Source organism: Panthera tigris, chromosome B2 (genome assembly GCF_018350195.1).
Source record: "Panthera tigris isolate Pti1 chromosome B2, P.tigris_Pti1_mat1.1, whole genome shotgun sequence".
NCBI lineage: Eukaryota > Metazoa > Chordata > Mammalia > Carnivora > Felidae > Panthera > Panthera tigris.
The window spans coordinates 4,783,577-4,799,304 of NC_056664.1; the positions used below are offsets into that span (position 1 = coordinate 4,783,577).

Below are 15,728 nucleotides of genomic sequence, written 5' to 3' on the forward strand. Positions count from 1 at the left end.
AACTTTAAAGAACCTACCAAACTGGGGATGCCTGGTGTCTAGTTGGTTAAGCGTCCCACTCTTGATTTCAGCTCAGGTCATGATCTCATGGTTGGTGGGATTGAGCCCCACATTAGGCTCTGCGCCATCAGTGGAGCCTGCTTGGGATTCTCTCTCCATCTCTGCCCCTCCCCTCCTTTCTCAAAATAATAAACTTAAGCCAAAAAAGAAAGTCCCAAACTATTTTCCACAGTGGTTGCAACATTTCATGTTCTCACCAGCAAGGTGCAAGGGTTCCAGTTTCTCCACTTGCCAACACTTAGTTCCATTTTTTGGATTATATCTATTCTAGCAGTTGTAAAATGGTAACTCATTGTAGCTTTGTGTTGCATTTCCCTAATGACTAGTGCTTATTATTTGATCATTTTTCATGTGCTTATTAACTATTTCTATATTTTCTTTGCATAAACATCTATTCAAGTTCTTTGCTCATTTTTTAATGTTTATTTCTGAGAGAGAGAGAGAGAGAGAGAGAGAGAGAGAGAGAGAGAGAGAGAGAGAAAGCAAGTGTGAGTGGGGGAGGGGCAGAGAAAGGGAGACACAGAATCTGAAGCAGGCTCCAGGCTCTGAGTTGTCAGCACAAAGCCCGACCTGGGGCTCAAACTTCTGAACTGCGAGATCATGACCTGAGCCAAAGTCAGAAGCTTAACCAACTGAGCCAGCCAGGCACCCCTTTGCTATGGGGAATAAGCTTAGGAATTCCTTGAGCCTGCACTGATGGGTTAATAGGCATAAAGAATTACAAAGCCATAGGATGCTCACACCCAAGCCTGGGTAAACAAGACTAGGCCCCCAACATAGAGTAGAGGAGGGCAAAGGCCCCCAGAATGGAGAGGGGGGCAAAGGCCCCCATACAAAGGTATATGAGGTAAGCAAGATTAGGTATTCAGGGTGAAAGCACCCCCCAATTTAGTGCTGTAGCAGAAAGCTGCTTTCAGAGGAGGAAAGGACCAAATTCGGTAAACAAGTAAATAGGACTATAGACTGCTGCACTGCCGGTGAAGCTGCCCAGATCAGAGATGATTAACAAAGGAAAAGGTGCCTTGTTAACCCTGAGGTCATGTGTCCTATCTGTCTCATCCCCTAGGCTAGCTAAGATAAACAGAGGTGGTGTCTCATGTCCCCTGTAAGCAACCTTCTACCCAGCCACCTGGTGCCAGGATTTTGTTTTGTATTAACCCAAACCCCTAAACCCTGAATATCTTCAAGACCCCCTTTCCCTCATGCCCATGAGTTAATGTTCACAGTTTCATTGTCTGTTTGTGCACGTCCATCACCATGTTTGTAAGCCTTCTGATCCTAATAAAAATGGGACAAGGACCCTTATTTGGGGCTCTTGGTTTTTCCTGGACATTAGCCATCTCTCACATTTTAATCCTGTGTCTGCTTTCTTGCTAGACAAGAAAGAACTTTAGACTTAGAGTCTATGACATTTTGCTCATTTTTAAATTGGGCTATCATGATTGAACTGTAGGAGCGTTTAAATATTATATGGGTATTAATCCCTTATCAGGTGTGTTATTTGCAGATATTTTCTTCCACTCTCTACAGACTCTGTTTTCACTTTCTTGATAATAACCTTTGATGTACAAAAGTTCTTCATCAATATGAAATCAAATCTATTGATTTTTCTTTCATTGCTTATGCTTTTGGTGTCATATCTAAGAATACATTGCCAAATCCAAGGTCACAGAAATTTATTCGTATGTTTTATTTGAAAAGTTTGATGGTTTTTAGCCTTTATATTTAGGTTGTTAATCAATTTTGAGTCAATTTTTGTATATGGTGTGAGGTAAGGGTCTGAATTAATCTTTTTTGCCTGTGGAAATCCAGTTGTCTCTGGACAGTTCTCTCTGTGTTGAAAGATATGGGCACCCTTGTCAAAAATCAGTTACCCATAGATGTATTCGATGTTCATTTCTGGACTCTTAATTCTATTATATTGGTCTATATGTCTATTTTTAAGCCAGTGTCACACTGTTTTGATTATTCTAGCTTTGTAGCAAGGTGTTGGTCCTCCAACTTTGTCTTTTCCAAAATTGTTTCAGGTATTCAGGGACCCTTGTATTTCCACATGAATTTGAGAATCAGTTCCATTCCAGTCAACTATCCCATTTCTGTAAAAAAAAGGATTGTTTTGAGGAGTATTGATATCTTAAAAATAATAACTCTTCAAATCTGTGAATATAGGAGGTCTTTTACTGAGTTCTTCTTAATTTCTTTCATCAGTGTTTTGTAGTTTTCAGTGTACAAATCTTTTACCCCTTTGATTAATTTATTCCCAGGTATTTTATTCTTTGGGATGTTATTGTAAATGGAATTGTTTTCTTAATTTCCTTTTTTGGTTGTTCTTTGCTGGTTTACAGAAGCATAACTGATTTTTGTTTGTTGACCTTATACCTTGCAACTTAAAAAAATTTTTTTTATTGTTTATTTATTTTTGAGAGAGAGAGAGACAGAGAGAGCACAAATTGGGGGAGGGCAGAGAGAGAGAAGGAGACACAGAATCCGAAGCAGGCTCCAGGCTCTGAGCTGTCAGCACAGAGTCTGACACAGGGCTCAAACCCACAAGCTGTGAGATCATGACCTGAGCCTAAGTCGGTTGCTCAACCAACTGAGCCACCCAGGTGCCCTTACCTTGCAACTTTACTAAATTTTCTTATTAATTTTATTAGCTTTCTTGTGTATTCTTTGGTTTTCTATATATAGGGTCATGTCATTTGCAAATAAAGTTTTACTTCTTTTTTTTCCAGTTAGACGTCTTTTATTTCTTTTCCTTGACTAATTTCTTTCACTAGAACTTACAATACTATTTTTAATAGCAGTAGTAAAAGCAAGCATCCTTGTCTTGTTCCTGTTCTTAGGGGGAAAGCTTTCATTCTTTCACCATTAAGCATGTTGTTAGCTATAGGTTTTTCATAAATACCATTTATCGTGTTGAGGTTTGCTTTTATTCCTAGTTTCCTGAGTGTTTTTTATCACGAAAGGGTAGTGAATTTTGTAAAATCCGTTTTCTGCATTGATTGAGATGATTATGTGCTTTTTTCCTTTATTCTACTAATGTGGTGAAATACCCTTACTGATTGCCTTATGTTGAACCGCCCTTGCATTTCTGTGATAAATCCTACCTGGTCATGGGGTATAATCAACTTAGTATGCTGTTGGATATTGTTTGCTGGTATTTTGTTGAGGACTTTTGCATCTGTGTTCATAAGGGTATCAGTCTGTAATTTTCTTTTGTTGTAACATCTTTAAAAACTTTTTTTAGGGGCGCCTGGGTGGCGCAGTCGGTTAAGCGTCCGACTTCAGCCAGGTCACGATCTCGCGGTCCGTGAGTTCGAGCCCCGCGTCAGGCTCTGGGCTGATGGCTCGGAGCCTGGAGCCTGTTTCCGATTCTGTGTCTCCCTCTCTCTCTGCCCCTCCCCCGTTCATGCTCTGTCTCTCTCTGTCCCAAAAATAAATTAAAAACGTTGAAAAAAAAAAAACAAAAAAAAAAAAAAAAAAAAAAAAACTTTTTTTATTTTTGAAAAAGTTGACATATTAGTTTCAGGTGTACAACATAGTGATTTGATAATTCTATACATCACTCACTGCTCACCAAGATAAATGTAGTTACCATCTGTCACCATAAAACATTATTATGATATTAGTGACTATAGTGCCTATGCTATACTTCTCATCTGCATGACTTACTTATTTTACAGCTGGAAGTTTAATCCCGTCACCTACCTGCCTTTGGTATCAGGGTAATACTGACCTCATAGAATGAATTAGGAAGTGTTTCTTTCTATGTTTAGGGGAGAGTTCGAGAATGAGGATGTTTCCTATTTTCTTCTTGAGTTGGTTTAAACACTGTGTGTGTTCCTAGGAATTTTCCCATTTCACCTAAGTTATTTGATTTGTTGGTGTTCAATTGTTCGTAGTGTTATCTTATAGTTCTTTCTGTAAGGTCAGTAGTAGTGTTTCTCTTTATGATTTTAGTTATCTGTGCCTTCTTTTATTCTTTGTCTAATAAAGATTTGTCAATTTTTTTGATTTTTTCAAAGAGCCAACTTTTGGTTTCATTGATTCTCTCTGCTGGTCTTCTTTTTTAATACAGATGTTAGAGCTATCAATTTTCCTCTGGGCACAGCCTTTACTACATTTCATGGGTTTTGTATTTTGTATTTTTGTTTTCATTTTATCACTAAGTATTTTCTCATTTACCTTGTAATTTTGTGATTTATCGGTTGAGTGTGTTGTTATAGTCCCTATTTAATTATCTCTCAATCAATCTGTAGGTTCAGTGCAGTACCCATCAAAATCCTGACAGAATTTTTTGTCCATACAGACAAGCTAACTATAAAATTTATAAGGAAAAGCAAAGGAACTAGAACAGCCAAAACAGTTTTGAAAAAGAATAAATTTGGAGGGCTCACGCTCCCCACTTTTAAGACTTGCTGTAAAGCCACAGTAATCAAGATGGCATGAGACTGATGAAGGGATAAACACATGGATCAGTGGAGCAGAGAAGAGAGTCCAGAAATAGATCCACACAAATATAACCGTTGATTTTTGACAAAGGTGCAAAAACAATTCAACAGAAAAGAGAGAGTTTTTCGGTAAATATTAATAGAGCAGTTGGACATTGACATGCAAACAATGAATCTCGATTAAGACCCCACATTGTATACCAAAACAATAAGTCAAAGGATATCGTAGACCTAAATGTAAATGTAAAACTATACAACTTTTAGAGGAAAAGGCAGGAGAAAATCTTCATGACCATGAGTTAGGCAAAGACTTCTTATATATAACACCAAAAACAATCCATAGAGAAAAGTTTAATATTTTGGACTTCATCAAAATTAAAAAATCTTTCTCTGTGAAAGATACGCTAAAGACCGTGAGTAAATATTTGCAAATCAAATATCTGACTAACAACGTGTATCCAGAATCTATAATGAACTCTCAGAAATCAATGTCAGGAAACAATAATCCGTGGACGCAACATTTGAACGGATACTTCATCAAAGAAGATATATAGAAGCAAATCAGCATAAGAAATGATGTGCTCGTATCATTAGCCATTAGGAAACACAGGTTAAAACCACAGTGAAATAACAAACTTTTGAAAATTGACAGTAGCCAGTTATGGTAAGGATGCAGAGCAACGGGGCTTTCACAGATGGCTGTTGGGAAGTCCAACTGGCCCAGCCTTCTGGAAAACGGTTTGGCTGTTTCTTTCAACATGCATTTATCACATGACCCAGAAATTCCATTCCTGGGTATTTGGCCTAAAAAAAAATTAAACCTTTATTCACACCCAAACTGTACCCAGATATTAACAGCAGCTCTATTCATGATTACGAAGTCGACTCAAATATCATTCGCAGGTGAATGGCTCAACAGACCACGATGTCTACATCACGGAATACACTGCGAAGTAAAGACTGATAACACACAACAACGTGAATGACTCTCAAAAGCGTCATGCTAAGTGGAGAAAGTGGGCCTCAAAAGCTGACATCTTGGATGATTCTGTTGCTAAGGCACCCTGGAAAAGGCGGAACCGTAGGGGTGGAGAACAGATCAGCGGTTGCCAGGGGTTGGACTAGGGGGGAGCGTTTGACTGAAACGGGGCAACCCGAGAGAGTTTCGAGGGGTGATAGGACCGCTCTGTACACCGATTGCGGTGGTGGTTGCTCACATCTGTACGTGTGTTAAAATTCACAGAGCCATTCTCAAAAAGTAAAAATACTGAATGTAAATTGATTTTTTTTAATTAAAAAAACAAAGCGAATAGTTATTCCCAACCCCTTCAGCCGTGGTAGTTAAAACTCACGTATTTGTTTGAGTCATGTTTGTGATACAGTCAGGTTGCACATTGTTTTTAACGTTTATTTATTTTTGAGACAGAGAGAGACAGAGCATGAACAGGGGAGGGGCAGAGAGAGAGGGAGACACGGAATCGGAAACAGGCTCCGGGCTCTGAGCGGTCAGCCCAGAGCCCGACGCGGGGCTCGAACTCACGGACCGTGAGATCACGACCTGAGCCGAAGTCGGACGCTTAACTGACTGAGCCACCCAGGCGCCCCCAGGTTGCACGTTTTATGGCACCCATAACCCCTTGGAAAAACAATATATATAACTTATCCATGTTGTCGTATTGGAAGCACAGTTTTATTTTAAATGCTACTACCTTATAGATTAATTTTGCTTTTATAAGATTCTGTAATTATATATAAAACTTATTTTATCCTTAGTACATGCAGTGACTCAGCCTCTCACTGCAATATTGTTTTCATGAGCAACTACGAGCACCGTCTGCTTTGTGACGAGCCTCTTTGTCCTCCCTACCGGGAGCATTCTGTGAACAAAAGACAGACGTGTGCAGACAGGCAATGCGTGTGTCATTGTACCAGTTTGCTGGATATTACAGAATTATAAATTTATTGTAAATCTGTTGGATAATAAAGAAACCAGTCCTCAAGATGAGTTTTCCTAACAGTAATCCCGTAGGGACCAGCCGTGATTTCTCCTCCGTTACAGGCAGCACAGCACCATAGAAGAAATCATGCACGTGGAATGTAGGTCTTCCCTGTATCATTAGTTACAAGCAATCATTTGACTTTTCTAGGCTTCATTTGTGTCATCATTAAAACATGACTGTTCTCACTTGAACATTCCGTGTTCTCGGAGGAACTATCGGCACATGTTTAATCACATCCTATTTGCTGTGTTTAATACATCCTATCGCAGATGTGCTTCCATTCTTCCCACCTTCTTGTGGAATTATATAGCGACCCCATATCTTCCTGATCTTTCTGTAAAGACTGACCTAAGATTAAAAAGTCATTTCCTTTGATCAGTACTGTTCATTATGCACTCATTTATCATTTACTGAGCAGCACTGGTCTAGGTACTGAAAAAGCAGAGATAAATGATCGTGTTCTGAGCGATCATCTCCTGGAAGAGAAAAACCATCATGATACAGCACGAAAAGCGTAGGACACCTGTGTGTTTAGGAGGCAGTGGGGGTCAGAAAATGAGTACCGGGTGAGACGGTGAGGGTCAGTTTCGAAGTAGGAGTAGACACTGACCGGAAAAGACAGTAAGACGCTGAGATGACAGAGCTCAGTATAGGGGACTAAGGAAGCTACGTGAGGCGTGGTGGGAGAAACCAGGAAGCCACACAGTGAACAGCCTTGTGTCTTCCATAGCAAGTGGCTTGGATTTTTATCTTGAAGGCATGAGGAGCCCAATAAAAGAGTCTGATGAGGAATAGCGATGTGATCAGAGGGGGAGTTAGGTCATGTGTCTGTGCGGTGGGAAGGGAAAGGCCAATACTGATCCTAGAGACCAGTTTGAGAACCATGACAATAATCTAGGCGGGGATGGTGAGTGACAGTAGGGAGTGAGAAGGGAATTCAGATTCCAGAGACGTTAAGGAGACTGAATTCCAAGAACGTGGAGAAGAACCGGATGTCGTGCATACTTGATTACAGGACACTTGGCTACTTAAAATGCTGCCTTTTAAAGTAATGGCAAGCCACTCTTCTCTGTGTGAGTAATGGACAAATGTTGCTCTCAGCGCTCGCGGTACCCCTCAGAGGGCAGCACCTCGGTATTGATTTTGTTATTATTGTAGAGAGGGAGACAGGCAAGCATCAGGAAGTGACAGAATTTTGTGAGCACCACACATTGTGTTTTAGGAAGAGTAATCTGACAGTATCGTGGTTTGGAGACGAGATGGGAGGCAGAGAGACCAGGCAGTGAACCATCTTGAGACCAGAGGTCGTAAGAGAAGACAGAATGGTGGCAACTGCTTCGAAGTGAGTTCTACCCTGCTGGAGGTTCATTAATGCCAGTGGGAAGGGAAAAGCTACTCGCATCTGTGGGTGGAGTGACGTCTTCACTCACATCTGCCGAATGGATTCCAGGGTCATGAGGTGATGTAAGTCCCCTGGTGCTGTAGAAATCCAGGTGCTTACATATGTTTTGTATTTGTCTGACGAAAATTCTGTATCCAGCCTAGGTGAGCGGGTTGTAGCTCAAGGAGGTTAAATTCCCTTTAATAGAAACGTCCGTCTATATAACCCGTGTCAGGTGAAACACAGGGACAAATCCTTTTTCTCTGGATCGCCCCTTCTCTGCCCCAGCCCCACCACCACCTTCCCATATGACCCTGAAATGGCGATTTCCAGAAAGATTGTGGCTTGGAATTAAATTTGGGAGATGGTCGGCTCGGCTCGGTAGCACAGTGAGAAGCTAGGTGTCAGGAAGGGCTATGACTGAAGGCACGTGTGCTCTGCCACCGAGGTTCATTTCTCAGGAGGCTGGAAAGTCCAACACCAAGTTGCAGACTCAGTGTCGAGTGAGGGCTGGCTTCCTGGTTCGCAGATGGCCGTCTTCTCGCGCATAACCGCACATGACGAGTGGTGACTTTTCAGACTTGGATCCAAAACTGGGGGAGGAGCTCCTTCCTGTGGCCTCCTGGCTGTGCGATGTGGTGGACAGCCGGGTGGGCGCTGCCATCCAGGGGGGTGACCTCGGGCAAGTCACCTGGCCTTTCAAAACCTTAGTCCCCTTCTCTCTACAATGAGAGCATGAATGGTAGCTGTCTCATTAGAGCTGTGAAGGTAAAGTCGACTAGCTCATGGTCAGTGCTTAGTATTATTCCTATCGAATAATATTTCGTCATCTGTACGTTTAGTTAATATCAAATACAAGCGTGTGCTATTCCCACCTGTTAAAAATAGTCGGTCTTTTTACATCCAATCACCATGTGATTATACTTAAAGACAAAGTAGAAGTACAACTTCTTGGGCTGATAATTCTTCCCTAATTAGGGACGTTAGGCCAAGTATAGTCTTTATTTTTCCATGCGGTAAGTTATTGGTTAAGTGGGAATGAAGAGACAAAAAAATTCTAGCATCGTGCTACTCAGACTGTGCATCTGAGAATTAATTGTCTTCTTACATAAGCACGCTCTTATTTTCACAGGTATATTAAGGAAACAAACATCAAAAATGACCCAAATGAACTCAACAATCTTATCAAGAAAAACTCTGATGTGGTAACGTGGACCCCACGGCCTGGAGCCACTCTCGATCTGAGTCGGATGCTAAAGGACCCGACAGACAGGTTTGGTTTGAGTCTTTATAGAGTCTTAAGGATGGTTTACGAATGTTTTTCAATTTTATGAGAAAATAAAGGGCATACCTGTGGCCTTTTGACAGGTCCTCGTTTGTAGGAATATTAAGTCTTTGTTGACTGGCATGCTGAGATTCTCATGGAATCAGATCCACACGTCACCTTTAGAAACGGAAGTCTTACTGTTTAAATAAACCATTAAGTATCTTTCAGATCTAAGGGGGAGAAGATTGAGTTTTCCCGTAGGTTTCTCATGCGACGTAACAAATACTCAAATGTTTTCCTCATCCCAGAACCTTATTTGAGGATGAAGGGTGAGGGTGTTTTATTCCTATCAGGGACCATTGATAGGCTCAAAAAGAAGTTGCCTTAAAGAAGTAAAAAGCAACGGACACGAGAGCTGGTTTTCATATCAGCATAAACATTACCCCACCGCCTGTCCCACGCAGAGCACATCTGAGCAAGTAGCCTCGCATCGGGGGTGCAATTCGAGAAAAGTTAACATCGATGTCGCAGACCTATGTTTTTATAAACACTTGTCTTGAGCCAAATGAAACCATAAGTTCCTCACCCTAATTTAGAAACTGACGGGGTGAGTTAGAGAGCGAATCACACAGTTAACCAAAAGGTCACACCTGCTCCCGGCCTCACCCCTGCCAAGGCAGGGGTTAGCGATTCTGACCCTTTGCTGACTTCCTGTGTGAAACCGGTTGTTGAAGCCAGTCCTTTCTCCTCCATAAACCCCCCATAACTCCATCACTTGCCCCTAGCCTTTTCTGCCATGGCCTTCATTCAGCTTCTCATAATTTTTAACCTCGATTCCCACGGTGGCCCCTGACTTGTCTTGCCTGTGTCTGTGTTCTCTATACCAGCCAGTTCCAATCTGCTGGTCAAAATCCACGGTGGCTTTTGGTGGGTCGTAAAAATCAATGACATTCATTACAACCTGCATTTCTGAAAAATGAAATCGAACAGAATAGAATACACCCGAGTACCTTGCCTATAATAAAGGGAATGATTATTTCAGGAAACTTTCGTGTCAGAGGTGCCCTTGGTGGACCCCCAGGGTCCTGATATAATGATTCAATGTTAATTCTTACAGGGACCGTAGGCAAAAGGTGTATAAGCCCCCACTCCACATTGCTGCCAGAGTAAACTTTTCAAAATGCAAAACCTTCCTGTTCCTTCTGGCTTCAGATTCTTTAAGATCTCCCCAGTGTTTCTAGCATAAAAGCAGTTTTTATTATCCAGATCAAGAGTAAGAGAAGTTTTTACATCGCTGCCAGAGTAAACTTTTCAAAATACAAAACCGTTCCTGTTCCTTCCTGCTTCAGATTCTTTAAGATCCCCCCCAGTGCTTCTAGGATAAAAGCAGTTTTTACTCTCCAGATCAAGGATAAGAGAAGTTGTTAATTATTCCGGTATCAGAGGGCATTCGAGAGCCTTTGTCATTTGGCGTTTGCTGAGCTCCGTATCTTCCGGGTCCTGTCCTCCGGGCGCATCCTGGAGCAGGAATTCACAAACAGAATAACCTTGAGGAACTTGGGTAAATGCAGTTCCCTGAGCCCCACCCCCCGGGGCTCTGGATCCGAGGTAGAGCCTGGGGATGTGCATTTGTATCACTGCATCTTACCAAACATTCTGGGTGACAAGAGCATAGCGCTGTTGGGTTCTCAGTAATGACACGGAGTGTGAGGGACGTGGAAGGCTAAGTGCTTCACTCTGCCTGGTGAGGGGAGGAGGGGGTGGGAGAACAGGAAGTGTGGTCAAGAAAAACTCAATCTGAAATCTCTGGCATTTGAGCTAGGTCTCAGAGGGGAAGGGATTACCAGTAGAGTAATTAAGAGGGAGCGAATAAGAGGGATGGAGAGAGGGAAGGAGAGATTCCAGATTCCAGAGGGAATGGCGTGTGCTGGCGAAGGGAGGGGTCGATGGTGTTGCGAGTTTGATGGGCTCAGACACTTTGAACCGGTGAGCAAGTGTATGTCATTCATTCAGAAACGATTTATTGAGCTCCTTTGGTATGCCTGCCTAGGTACTACTAGGTACAGGGACACAGCCGTGAAAATGTCCTTCCCTCATGAAGCAGGAATGCCAGACGCCACGTGTGGGGGCCGGGGTCACAAAGGCCTCGTGAAACCACGCAGGGAGCTTGCCTGGGAGTAACTAGCGCTTGAGAAAGTTACTCAGCAAAGCAGGCACATCACTGCGTTATGTCCTGGAGAAACCATTTCAGCCTGCAGAGGAGCGTGAACTGGGGAAGAGGCTACAGGGAGAATAGCTCCAGTCGAGAAGGCAGCTGGGGGGCCTGAGATGAGTGCGGCTTTAAGCCGAGACCCGGCAAGGAGTTGCAGAAGTAGCTCTGAGATTGACTTCCAAGGTAGAAGCTTTGGGATTCTGTTAAGTAATTTCTCACCGAAGCTAGCGCGTCTGTAGCTTTGGGAGAATGATGGACCAAAGCATCGTGTTGAGAAGTGGTACGTACAGACCTACAGTGACTTGCCAGGTATTTAGTAGACAGGTGCCTGTTTCCCTCCTTGGATTTCCCTTGCCCCCATCACATCCCGTTCCATTTCTAGGATTCAGGGTTCCGTGTTTCACGCGGTGATTCCCTCTCCGCACTGGATGGACAGAGCTCTGGGGAGGTCAGAGAACTCGGTTATCCAGATTGCTGACCAGGTTTCAGAATAAAATTGCCCATCTGTCCGTCTCAGCTGTGGTTTGATCAGTACAGTAGGAGGACCATGTGTCAGAGGCCCCAAATTCTGGCTGTTTCTCGAAGCTAGGCTAAACTCGCTGAGACGCTCAACAGAGACTTGTTGAGCCCCGTCTAAGTGCCAGTCATGCTGCTGCTTCCCCCACACTTCCATTCCGCGGAGGCTGGGGGCGGGACTGTGAGCAGACATCCGCAACATAAATATGACATTATATTCAACATTTCCATCGTTTAGCTACTTGAATCAAAAGGGCCCAGATCAGTGGTTTTCCAACCTTTTTTTTTCCCCCCAGACATGGACTTTGACCTTGAAATGTATTCTGACTTGGAAACCCACCACACTGGCCGATTCACAGGAGCTCGGTGCAGGCTGGGGTTCAGGCCCCACCCCTCACACATCTCCTGAGGAACTCATGTGGGACGTTTCCGAATCATCCAGGCATTCTGACGGCTACTGTCTGGTTGACTGTTGATCTCACTTTTGCCTTCCTTGTTTATGGCTTCTCTCACCTTCGTGCCCTTCTTTCTCCCTGTGGAATCCCCCCTTTGTACACGCACGCTCTGACTAGGTGCCTCCTCGCAGCCACCTTGCGGGGCGGTCAGGCCCTGCGGCCATCGGTGATTTCCTTCAGGCGGCCACTTTCCACCTGGATAGGCAGAGGCATCCGAAAGTGTCACACGTACTCAGCCACCTCGGGTAATGTGCCTTCTGGACACGCAACAGATGTCTGGGGCCGTCGCTCAAGTGTGTGCAGGAGGGAGCCTCCCCAGAAGTATGGCACTCTTGGGGCACCTGGGTGGCTCAGTCGGTTAAGCGTCCGACTTCAGCTCAGGTCATGATCTCGTGGTTTGTGAGTTCGAGCCCCGCGTCGGGCTCCGTGCCGACAGCTCGGAGCCTGGAGCCTGTTCCGGATTCTGTCTCCCTTTCTCTCTGCCCCGCCCCTGCTCACACTCTGTCTCTGTCTCCCTCAAAAGTAAACATTAAAAAATAAATAAATAAAAGAAGTAACAGCGCTCTAGGCATTCCCGTAAACCTTCACGACCCTTCCGGCTCCTCCAGGACCAATCTCTTTATGGGACATGTATGTGGCCACACAGCTTCCATAGACTGAGCTCTCCTACAAGGACTGAAGAGGGAATCCAATGATGGTTTTTTTTTTTTAATTTTTAATGTAATTTATGATTTTTTTTTAATATTTAGGGAAAAGTTACAAAAGATGTGGAGTTTTCCCATAGTCCCGTCCCCAGACTTGCCCTAACGTTAACGTCCCGCATAACCATAATATAGTCATCAGTGCCAGGGGCTTCACATTGTCACAATACAACTAACTGTCACCTCTGTGTCTTTAAGCAAGGGCATCATAGAGCCTCCAGAGGGGACCAAGATCTACAAGGATTCCTGGGACTTCGAACCCTATTTGAACATCTTGAATGCTGCTGTAGGAGATGATATATTTCTTCACTCATCCTGGATAAAAGAATACTTCACTTGGGCGGGATTTAAGGATTACAACCTGGTGGTCAGGGTATGCCATAAGTGTTGTCTGTCTTTGCTCTTGTATTATGGAACTAGAGGAAACCCCCTGAGCATTCCAGTTTATTTCTCAATAAGCCTGCCTTAAGCGCCAAATGTAGGGCATGTTCCCTCAGGTCCAGCTCACTTTTGCTTTGGGAGCATTCTTGTCCCATGATTGTTGTTGTGGGTTTTGTGGGTGTTCTGTTTTGTTTAGCATTGGCAGAAACAGCTCTTTACGCTGTGGGGCTGGAAGGTGCTACCCACCTGACTTGTAGCCGGGTGACATAGAAACAGGTGCCTCCTATCGGCAGCTGTGGTAAGAATCAGATTGCACAAACCATGAGGTTTAAGCACAAGGTTAAGTGCTAGATCTAGGCTGGAGGTCTGACACTTATATTCGCTGCAGCACGTACATACAGGGCTCACAAGCCAAGCGGTTCGGGTTATAACCTGGCCACCGAAGCTAAAAGTGTCTCCAAAAGCAAAGTAAATACTAACAGGTAGGAGGTGCAAGAGAAAGAGGGAGCCGCAGTGGGCCAGGAGTACTGCAGAGGCTGGAGTAACCAGCCACTCACATGTGTATTTTATCCGGCTTCTGTTTAGTGTGCAAAGTTTAGGGACAGCGCATCAGGCAATAGACAGCATTCGCTCTTAGAGACAAGGACTGGGGCCCCTCAGAGTGAGGACTATTCCTAGGTTTACCTTTCAACCCCTGAACGGTAATACCAGGCAATTCTTGCCGTTCTTAAAGGCAATGATGCCTAAAACCTGGCCTGGGGGTCCGTGCCAGTCTATGACAATGATTTCTCCGGTCAGTGGTGAGTAGGTTTGAGTATGCTTACGAGTACGGTTACAAAGTTGTCAGCTTTCTTTTCTCGGGATGAATGGTCATTATTCCAAGATTAGATCCTCTCTGTTTTTGAGGTGTCAAAGCATTCTTCCCTTAATGAAATAAAAGTAGATGTAAGACTTTTTTTAAGTCCTCACTGGGAAATAAAATGCGGTTGACTCTTGAGTGACACTTATAAGCAGACTTTTTAACAATTGAGGACTGTAAATATACCGTATATATGTAAATTCTATGAATTTCTTTTTTTCAATGTAGTGTGTACTGATTTGGAGAGAGACAGCAGGGGAGAGGCAGAGAGAGGGAGAGAAAGAGAGGATCCCAAGCAGGCTCCACGCTGTTAGCACAGAGCCTGATGTAGGGCTCAAACTCACGAACCACGAGATCATGACCTGAGCCAGAACCAAGAGTCAGACGTTTAAATGACTGAGCCACCCAGGTGCCCCTCTTAGGATCCTCTTAATAACACTTTTTCTCTAGCTTACTCTATTGTAAGAATGCAGTATACAATACATATTACATAAAAAACATGTGTTTATGTTTTATGTTATCGGTAAGGCTTCTAGTCAACATGCTATTATATTGTGGGGGAGTCAAGTTATACATGGCGTTTCAGGTGCACAGGAGTGGGAGCAGGAAGGGGTCTGTGCCCCCAACCCTTTGTGTCATCCAAAGGCACTACATCAATGTTTATATTAGCTCCCGAATATTTTTCAGGAAATTGTCTTTGAAGTCCAGAGACCTGGAGAGCATTGGTCTAAATGATTACTTTCAGTGGGACAATCAGTATGAAAAAGAGAAAATATTTGGAATTTTCCATGAAGCTATGGCTGTTTAGCTGCTATTTAATGATGAGAAACATTGCACATTTTATTTCTTCCTTTGCCTACAAACTTATCATGGCGTTTGCTGTCTCATTACTAACAATACTCAAGATGATGATAATCTTCTCTGTAAATTTGATTGAAGTTAGTGATGTGAAGAAGCTTGCTTGTGTAGAAGGCTAGGATTTGAATGTTATCAGTTCGAGAGAGAGAGATTGAGGGAGGGAATATACGAACTCCAATTCATTGCCATCATTTAAGGATGTTTGGGTCTTACACAGTCTAGGATTTTTAGAAGACTTTGACCACCAGACTTATATGCTTCTTGCCTTTACCATGTTGTCATTTGCACAGATGATTGAAACAGATGAGGACTTCAGCCCTTTTCCTGGAGGATATGACTATTTGGTTGACTTTCTAGACTTATCCTTTCCAAAAGAAAGACCAAGCCGGGAACACCCGTATGAGGAAGTAAGCAGCAAATTGCTCCTTCCTGTCTACCTTTCTTCCTTCCTTTCTAAATCCACTTTTTATTTTAGAGTCGTTTTAGATTTACGGAAAAGCTTGGGAGGATGGCACAGAAGATCGTTAGCACCTTCCTTTACTGTGGTAGTTGTCACAACTAATGAGGCAGTGTTGAAACATAATTAT

At 43.3% G+C, this 15,728-nt stretch overlaps 1 protein-coding gene across 8 annotated transcripts in view; it reads left to right on the plus strand.

Annotated features, from left to right (window-relative positions):
- LOC102967256 (cytidine monophosphate-N-acetylneuraminic acid hydroxylase) overlaps nt 1–15,728 on the plus strand; it is a 334,461-nt gene that overhangs the window by 306,958 nt on the left and 11,775 nt on the right. For all 8 annotated transcript variants that reach the window (XM_042985584.1, XM_042985586.1, XM_015540452.2 and 5 more), the window contains 3 exons: nt 9,025–9,165; nt 13,242–13,416; nt 15,432–15,548. In XM_042985584.1, coding sequence (XP_042841518.1) covers nt 9,025–9,165; nt 13,242–13,416; nt 15,432–15,548 — 433 coding nt within the window. The remainder of the gene's footprint in view (nt 1–9,024; nt 9,166–13,241; nt 13,417–15,431; nt 15,549–15,728) is intronic.